This window comes from Rhea americana, unplaced genomic scaffold, assembly GCF_003343005.1.
Source record: "Rhea americana isolate MKP2758 unplaced genomic scaffold, rheAme1 scaffold_42, whole genome shotgun sequence".
Lineage (NCBI taxonomy): Eukaryota > Metazoa > Chordata > Aves > Rheiformes > Rheidae > Rhea > Rhea americana.
This window is the reverse complement of record NW_028186557.1, coordinates 133,189-142,916: the sequence shown is the minus strand read 5'-3', so window position 1 is coordinate 142,916 and position 9,728 is coordinate 133,189. Positions and strand designations below refer to the sequence as shown.

Below are 9,728 nucleotides of genomic sequence, written 5' to 3'. Positions count from 1 at the left end.
AGAGGTCTTTTTTTTTCATTAGATACATTTCAAGTGTACTAAATTATATGCTTAAAATTTCATGGTAAGAGAGAAAATACAATACTATAAAGTGCTTCAGGTTATAATGGTAAAGGACTCTGATTTATTTGGTATTACTTAGCTATTCTGCCTGTATCATAAACAAAGATTATGGTATAATAAATTAATCGTGAAGGAAGTAGCTGAAATTTACTATTCACATCTTTACAGCCTTTGGTCAAAATGAAAATGCAACTGAAATATATAGACACACAAGCTGTCTTTTTTATTATTTATACGTGTCAACTTTCTCTTCAACACCAATTCAATTACTGTTTCTTCAGGATAAAAGCTTGCTCTGAATAAACTATAATGGGAGATGAAGAAGAACAGAAATAAATCATGGTCTGGGATACTCAAGTCTTTCTGTGCTCTTCTACTCTAAAGAAAAGTTTCTGCTTTGGCTGAAAAAGTCTCTCACTCAAACAAAGGCCTTGCAGTAGTCTTTGGTTTTATGATCTAATTTCTGCAGCTCCAAAACCTGTTCAGATGGTACCCTTCCCTTAAGACTTACATAATTTGAGGATAGTTGTATGGGGTTTTAGACAGTATGATTCCAACAGCATCAATGAAATTACTCTAAATGTAAAATGACATAAATGACAACTCCCTTATTTGGGTGGAGGTTTTTTTTTTTTTTTTTTTTTTTTTTTTTTGGTCAAAATATGTATCTTCAAATCCTTTTTCCTCTTTAAGGTTGCTTACAGAATTTAAATACTAGCACATCTTTTGAGATACTAGCAACTGACATTATTCATGTTCAGATGGATAAAAGCCTAGTATTTCTTGTATGCATAACAAAGCATAAGAATATTTTTTAAAAGATACAGTAAAAACTAGTGAAGTGGCAAAATATTCTGAATTTATGCAATGTGAGAATTGTTGTTCCCTGTGTGGTCTTAATATAGCTCCCTTGTAAGTATGAATTTTGGTTCAATTATTACTTGTTTTAATTATATTAGTGTAGGCAGGAAATCATAGTGTGCAGTGCGTGGAAAGGATGTTGCTTAGTGAACACTTTTGATGTATGTTTTTTATCTTTTATAGTAAGTGTATGGGGTCATGCTTTAGGTAGTACACAACATTTAAACACTGCTTAGAAAGGATAATTTTGTGAATTCTGTGACTTGCAGACACTATTTAGATGACATATTTGTATATTTAGTAGTTAGTAGTCGGTATGTTTAATAGTATTTTTATTCTAAAGGCAGGCATAATTCATGTTTTCCTAAGACAGTAGCTAAAATTACCAGATTTTGACAGTATTGTTGATAGTTTGATTAGGGATACCTGATTTCCCCCCTCCCTTCCACCAGGTACTTTGTGTACCTGATGGTACACAAAGTGGTGCTTGAACTTCATGACCAAATTATAATTTCTAATGATTTTCATTGTAGTTAAGTCCTCAACACTATCTGGTTCTGTCTGTTCTAAACTGAGTGCTGTGTTTGTCTTAAATTTGTCTCCTAACTGTCTGTCTTTCCGGTGTGTCTTACTGAGAAGTATGCGCTGCTTGCTTGCTTTCCTCTCAGAGGAGTCAGAGTTCTCTAAGGATCTAGTCCAGGCAGATGGATGTAGCCATGGAGCCCTGCAGTGCCTCCTGCAAATCTGGAGAAATCCCAAAAGCAAAAGAGGCTTTATCCTTCTGCCATCTCCTTGTCCCCAAAAGTCTAGCAACAGGCTAGCAGCTGGCAGCTGCAACAATCAGCTGAGCTATTGCTGGCAGTATCCAGTGCTCACATGAAAAGGAAGTTGGGAGGCCCTCTGCAGTGTGCGGGGTCTGGATCACTGTGTATGAAGGATCTGCTCTTAATCTGCCACTGGGTGTCTAGTTTATGATTGCTTTTTAAAAAATATTACTATTTTTTACTGTTTGGGAGGGATATCTCTGTGTTCTGTGATCAAATATCATCAAGATACTGCATGTAATCAAGATCTTACCAGTTTCCTGTTGATGGTGTAACTTCTTTTCCGTGTATGTACGGGTGATTCTTTCGTGTTAGCTGGTCTTTCTCTGATGTTGTCCCTAATAAAACAGTTTAAATTTGAATGGGTGATTACTCAGTATCCAAGCATGTATTTGGTCAGACTTCATGTTATTTTAGGTGTGCATACARTCTTTTTTATTAGTTTGTGTTATAGACCTAACCCTGTTTCTATGCAAAAGCAAAAAAGCTGAGAGAAAGCAACTGAATTCTTTCTTTTTCCTGTGTACCAGAATAGGTCACCTTAAAAGCTCCATCTGCTAGCCTGCAGCTGGGTGTCCTCAGTGTTAAGTCAGCAGCAGATCGTGAGCATCTGCACTATGAGCAATGATCATAATTATTTGAGCCATGTGGCCTAGCCAAATTTTCTCCTACCTTATAGTACGTTTAAGTAAACTAGTATGCTGTGGACTGAATATAAGGATACTGTGAGTCTTTTGTTTATGGCCATGCTGAAATCAAGACAAGTATTCACCGGACTCCATAGGAAGTAGTCAGGTTGGTCAGGCACTAACGGAAAGTCTTTGTATCAGATAATTTGTCTTTTATGTTTTCTTGGAGTTGGGAAAGTTGGGAGTAATTCTGCTTATGTTCCTGGAAAAAAACAGGTGTTTTCTCTTAAACCTGTAAATTGCAGTATTTTTCTGTTGGGTTCAACACTTGTAGGCATGAAATTTGGGCAGCAATTAAAATTAATTGTAGTGTAAGCAACTAATTCTAACAAGCTACACCCCCTTAATGTGTGCTTTTTGACTCTTTTAGTCTGCTTATGTCAATGTAAACATTCAGGAATTTATATCTTTGAAGTGACAGTATAAATGTTAGTAGTGAATTATGTGTATTTTATGCAGTCCAAGGCTGACTTGAATTTACTGATGCACCATTAGTAATGTGTACTTCATCAGCATGTAAATCTGCTTTACAAAAAAGGCTGTCTTCGGTTATGAACAAATATCCATTTTTTATTGATTGCAAGTTTATCTATTTTTTATTAGTGTAAATATTATACTCAGTAAAAGGTACTGCTGTCCTGACATCTTCTAATTATGAGGGATACAGAGGGCATGAGCTGCACAAGACAAATCTTACTGTAGCTGGACAGTTCATCTGCGCCTAAAAAATTCTTTTAGTCATCAGAGAAGGACAGAGATGATCTCTGCACGAGAGAAATTGAGCAAGACATTAAAATCTCAATGAGGTGAAAACAGATGTTGAAACTAGTTTTAAAATTTTAATTACTGCATCTGATAACAAATTAATTTTAAAACAAAAATGATGAAATATTCTGTGCAGTTATAATCTGTAATACACACCTTCATTTCATGTTGGGTATAAGACTTACAAATGTTTCTCTTTAATAAACTTTTTTGCATGCCATTTAATTTTAAAGGATGAGCCTAAAAAACCACATCTAATCTAATAGTTTTTAAATAATTAATTCATATTCTATTAGTAGAGTTAAAAGTAGACCTTAAATGGATGAATTCAGAAGTATAATTTTTTTTTTTTTTAAAAAAAAGGTTACTGTATTTTCTTGCTAAAATTCTGCTGTGAAGTAATATGGCTGGAAAGTGCATCTTTCTGATGGAAACAAAAACTTGTATATGATTTCATTTTGCCATTTTACTGTTTTATAGTGTTATAACCTGTTTAAATTAACCAGTGCATTCTATGCTACCTGCTTTCCAAAGTGTATATTGAGAATTTGCAAAAGAAGTAATAGTCTTGTCCACAGCTAATTTGTAATTTTTTCTTCCAGGTTCATGTTGGGGAGAGGTCTAAAACGCAAGCTGAGTGACTATGAGGAGAACGTGGCTGGTCTCTCTAGTGCCTTTGATTCCAGTCGAAATCTGCCATATCCACTTAAGAGGCAGTTGGTGCTCAATATGTGCCTCACCAAGTTACAGACTTACAAAATGCTGGTGGAACCGAACTTGCATCGTTCTGTCCTGATAGCCAACACAGTACGGCAAATTCAAGAGGAAATGAGACAGGAGAGTAGTCAGCCAGTTAGTGTCTGCACTGGCATTACTCCTAGTTCTCACAGCTACACAGGGATGGAGTCATCTGGAATTTCTCTTCAGTTGCCTTCAGGTATTAGTCAGCAAGAGTCTAACTGTTGTGACTTGCGGTCTGTAGAAGACCCAATTGAAAATAGCCTGCTGATAGTTTCAGATGATGATATGTCATCTGCTATTTCATCTATTCTGAAGGATTTAGACTTTGTAGAAGACATAAGCCCACCTACTTGTCTGGTTCCTACTGGAGATGACCAGCCAAAGTTTCCAGAAAATACCAGTCTAAAACTAGAAGATGATAGACAGGATTTGAAGGGAGCTGAATGCGTGTTTGGTTCCTTTGAGATTTCAAATTCAACTAGTTACTTGAAGGATTTGGCAATAGATGACATTTTTGAAGATATTGACACTTCGATGTATGATTCAGACTTTTGTTGCCCTCCACTAATGCCGCCCAGACCACCACCTCTTGCTACAGAAGAAACATTGAAAACCTTTCCATCTTGTAATTCTTCTTCAACAGGCAACATTCAGATATGTAGAACAGATCTGAGCGAATTGGACCACATCATGGAAATTCTCGTTGGATCCTGATGTTTGTTTTACCCAAAGATACTTTTCTGACTGCCACTTTCAATTGGTTTAAGGATAAAAGCCACTGGAAAAGTTGTAAAGAATTCCTTAAAACACAACCTAAAAATAAATTGTCTATAGGGGAATCTTCTAAATATTTCCAAAACTTATAAACCAAAAAGTGGCAGATTTTTTTTTAATAGAAATATTTATTTATCAGAACTGTGCAATCATCTTCCTTCCAGGGTGTATGTGGAACAATCTGCACATACGCGTATCACCCCTCATGCCTCTTTCAATAAACTTTTTAATGTGCAATTTTTAATTTGTCAGAAGAATTTACATGCAAAACAAAATTCATATGAGATGATCTTTTACAAAGCCTCCACTTTATTTTTAATATCAGAATCTATGCCAAGTTGGCATACATCAAGCTGCATAGTTGGATTGCATGGATCCAGCCGCATTACTAGAGATGGGTATATTTTAAAAATGAGACGCGTTTTACTTTCTTTTGGTCAGAAAAGCAGATCAAGACACTTGTCAACAAAGTCTCTTGCATTTTCTAAAGCATTCAGAACTATTTATTTTTGTAAATTTTATAGTCTTTCTACATTTTACTATGTTATTTCATCATAGTTCAAATATAATGGACTTCTAGTTGGATGTGTTTAGCACTACCTCTGAGCTGAAACGCTTTAACTCTTTCCAGTGCTTCGTCTAAGATTGCAAATTTTTTTGTTTCTATTTTTGGGGGAGAGGGAGGGAAATACTTCTAATTCATTAAGCTGATTTCTTTGACAGTGACCTAGCTGATTTGTGAAATCAAGGGTATTCAATGTTTAAAATCTAAGTATTTACAAATGTAATTTATATGTAGGTTGTGCAATTTAACATTTTTCTGTCAGTATTATGTGCTTAGATTTTGAGTAATCTTGGCATTCTTTAAATTAAAACTTACTGTGTACAGGTAGCTTTTTAATCTGTTTCGGAAAACACTGTCTTTCAACCCTGCTTTCACTACAATGTTTAAGATGATTTTTATGTGCAATATTATTTAAAAAGATACACACTTGTATACTTGGCATTATAGAAACAAACGCTTCAAACTTAAAACTTCTAGCACCTTTGGAGGATACCTGAAGAGTCAGCATTTCTGTATCCTTTAAGAAACAAAGTTGAGAACACTCTTACTGCACAAGTGCTAACTGTTTTGAATACTCCTGAAATACTCATTTATATGTGGTGAGTCAGTGCTGATGACTAAGTACCATCATGCAGCTGCATCTGTGAGAGCTCAGGGGTCTGACCGCTCGGACGCGGTGTTAGGACTGGGGCCTACGTGCGTTTTGGAAGCATCGCGAAGGTTGCTGATGATTATGCTGCAGATAGGACTGAAGAACTGGGGGAGAAGGAGGTTTTTTGTATATGTGCGGGTGTGTATATATTACAAGCGCACTCATTAACTGAAAAAGACATTTGCAGTGAGAACTATTTTTCCATATGACAGTTGGGATACTGTGTTTCAGCTTGAACTGAGGTCTATATTGACCCTTGCTTTTGTCTTCTAAACTACACACTTGCACACTTTTSTTTTAAAATATGAAACTTTTATTTTTTCTTGAAAGCTGCAGCACCTGTCTGATGGAAAAAACTTGTAGTTGAAGAAGCTTTGCTTTGTGGGTTTTTTGTTGTTCTTTGTTTTGCTTTTGTTTTGCTCAGAATTTTCATGAATGGGGCATCTGCAGAGAAAGAAAATGTTTCCCACRTGTTGCATCTCCTAAGAGTTAGAATCCTGGGCCTACTGAAGGGTCTAGGATGTCACCTACTATTTCTAGTCTTAACGGATGCTGTAGCACACTTGCTTTGTGCAAAGATCTCTCTCTTTTTTTTTAGTTATTTTATTTTTTACTGTGACTGTTTTGGTTAACAGCTGCCAATACAATTTGGTATCCCAAACCAGTGGAGAACCAGTTCAGGTTACATCCTCACAGCCATTTGGGTTGTTTAGCAACCGAAGGGTATAAATGTATTTATATGCATATAATGTATTGATTCTAATATAAAACTTCTGATCTAAACTATTTTGAATTGCTGGATAAAGGGATTTGTTTGAAGAGTGTATAAATAGTTCTTGAAGAGGTACAGCTTCAGAATGTACACAGATTGTGCATTGTGTATAGACTACTCTGGCTTTTCCTCAGCCTCTACTTTTGTATCAAAGATATGCCTGAATAAATCCTTGAAATATTAAGGGCCTTCTGCACTGTGATGAAGCAGAGTTGTGGATAAAAAYGTCTTTAAATTYAGTGATGAGGAGTAAAATGAAAAAACTGCATCTGATTTCTTTTTTACATATGAAAATATGGAATGTTACTATGCAGCAAAGATATTTTGGTATAAAATTGTATCATGTAACAAAGAGTGAACACGTAACAAATCCACTTACTTTGCAGCCCTACAGAAACATAAGGTAGAAGAAAATGCACTTTTTAGCATTTACATGCAAAAGGTGTTTTTGTATACTTCAGAAGTGGATCCAAGTTGTTGGTAGACAATTTATCAACAGACAGTTAAAAATGCAGTTTTTGTTAACTTGCTTGCTGCACATCTCTATTTCGCATTGGTTGCTTGCATCACAGTGCCAAGACCATAAACTGGTATATAATGCAATTTGGTTATTTTTGGCATTATGTGCAAAGGGAAATTTTTAAATATGCACAAACTAATTTTGAACTCCTTCCATGTAAAAATGAAGCTAGAGGCTAGTTGTGGTGAACCTATTTATTGTATGTTTGGAAATAAAAGCCACAGTTTTGCAGTTTAACCACTTACATTTTGAAGCCTTCAGTATTTGAATGTTCTAACAAAAAAAAAAAAACTTGACAACTTTCTTTATTCCTTCTACTCYTGAAGATGTGTAACACTTCTCCCCTAGATGGTTGCTTTCATGAATTTGCTATTTTTCTTAGAAATATTAAATGCCACACCAAGGCTTTGCATCTTCTTTTTGCATGAAGATTCTTGTCTCTGCAGAACAAGGATTGTCACACACATTTTTTTTTCTAGCGGGTGGGGTGGGCAGGAGAACCCTTACCCTAAACTGGTGCCATACATTCATTAGCCTTTAGGCATCCTTGTTTCTGTGTCTGCACTAAGTAGCTAARTCTTCCTTGTCCATGCAGTTCTTGGTGTTACTTCTAAGGTTGCCATGCTTGAAATCCTGTCAAATACAAGTTCTGATATATATATATTTATGCATGTACATACATACAGTTGACAAAACAGCTTCTTTGCTCGTTGGTCTGGGGGGAGCAGCTGCTGAACTCCAGTGCTAGTGGAGGGTTGGTTGCTAGTCAGTGAATTGACTGTGCTGATGCAGATCACACCAGCAAAGTCAGGTTTAAAGGCTTTTTCTGTTGTGGACCTGTAAAATGTTTCTACTGAGCCACTGACCCTTCTGCAATGAGCTTAATTTTATTGATTGGTTTCATTGACTACTACTTACAGAGCAGGGATTCCCACCTTTTGCCCTAGAACTCGCTGACCACAGTTTGAAAATCATGGGTCTAAAACCAGTTCCTTTTGGGGTGCGAGGTGGCTGCGGTCATGATCCTGGCCCTATTACTGTCTGTTCTACTGGAGCAGGACACCGACATTGCAGTGCAGGAGTGGAGAGAGCTGCTTCTGTCCTGCTCAGTCCTGAAATCTGGTAATAGAAAAAGCTGCCTTTATTGAGGTATAGTGCAGTTTAACTTTTTAAAAATGTATTTCTCAAGTATTGCTTTCAGATCACATTGAGATTTTTAACAGTGCTGTAAGGTTTCTTGGAATTACTTCCTCAATTTTAGCCAGTGTCACTGAAGGATTTGACCTTCAGAAGCATGCTAAGCAGCACAGTGCAGTTATGGTTTGAACGATGGGGCTAGCTGAGGTGTTGAATGTAATATCCAGAATGCTGTCTGGCTCAATACTCTCTGTAGTGGGAGTAACTCTTAAAAAAGACAAAATTTCCAGTACAAAGTCAGAGTAAAATACACACCCCTGAGAAATAACCTATGCACTAGTCCTGAGAGGTAAATGAGCTATAATTAGTTGCAAACCCAACTTTAATTTTGAGCTATTAAAGCAGTATTAGCAGAATTCAAAAATTAAGCCATTAAGACACAGAGGTGTGGATGTAAAAGCATACATCATTAGAGCAGAGATTCAGGGAAGCCAGATTTCTTGCATTTAAGTATTTACTAACATTTACAGGCATCTTGCCTTTATTAGAAGAAACAAAGGAGGAAAAAAAAAATAAAACCTTTGAGTTACAAACTTCATTCCAGACATTTTTTCCTTTAGGATCCACTTATCCAGGCAAAGCACTCTGCTAGACTGGCTGTGCTTTGGTACCCAAGTTGTGCTTTGTGCTGACAAATTCTGAGGGTCTGCTTCATATTTAAGTAGGAGGAACTGAGAACTTGTACCAGACTCAAGTGAAGCAATCCTGTCACAGCTGCTTGCTGAGTTTTTTTTCTTTGAGTCATCAACAGTGGATTTGGCAAGCTAAACTCAGATCCACAGTGAAGTTTGCATTTTAACAGTTCAAATGCAGCTCATTTTTAGCCGAACTGCATTCTGCAGTCCTACCTGGCATATGATTACTCCAGGAAGTTCTCAAATGTTCACTATTGAAAAGATCAATATGAATTCTGTAATTACTCTAACTTTGAAAATAATATGACTTCTGAAACACTGCTATCTAAAGAGCCACGTGTCTCATTGATGCATGAAAACCTGGAAAATGAGTAAATGGTGCCACACAAACTGCAGCAACATATGCACTGTTCCAACTAGCTATGGTGCAGCTCAGGGTGCAAAGCTCTTCAGCTCTAAGTAGTGGATAAACTGCCCTTTGTTGGACAACCTGGACACTTGATTGTGGAGCAGTTTATGTTGTCTCATGGAATGCGTATTAACCATATTTTGGGTAAAAAGTCCATAAGTGAACTTAAGCTAAATAGACAAATTGCATTTAGTTGAGGTAGATGAAAACAATTCATTTAAAGCACTGAAAATATTTTTTTTTAATAAGAAATTGGTTTCT

The 9,728-nt window shown here is 36.4% G+C and overlaps 1 protein-coding gene across 3 annotated transcripts in view; it reads left to right on the top strand.

Moving 5' to 3' along the window:
* Positions 1–7,470, top strand: part of LOC146590111 (SERTA domain-containing protein 2-like) — a 15,963-nt gene extending 8,493 nt beyond the window's left edge. For all 3 annotated transcript variants that reach the window (XM_085315006.1, XM_085315007.1, XM_085315008.1), the window contains one exon: positions 3,805–7,470. In XM_085315006.1, coding sequence (XP_085171132.1) covers positions 3,809–4,657 — 849 coding nt within the window. In that variant the 5' untranslated portion in view covers positions 3,805–3,808 and the 3' untranslated portion in view covers positions 4,658–7,470. The remainder of the gene's footprint in view (positions 1–3,804) is intronic.
* Positions 7,471–9,728: the final 2,258 nt, after the last annotated feature.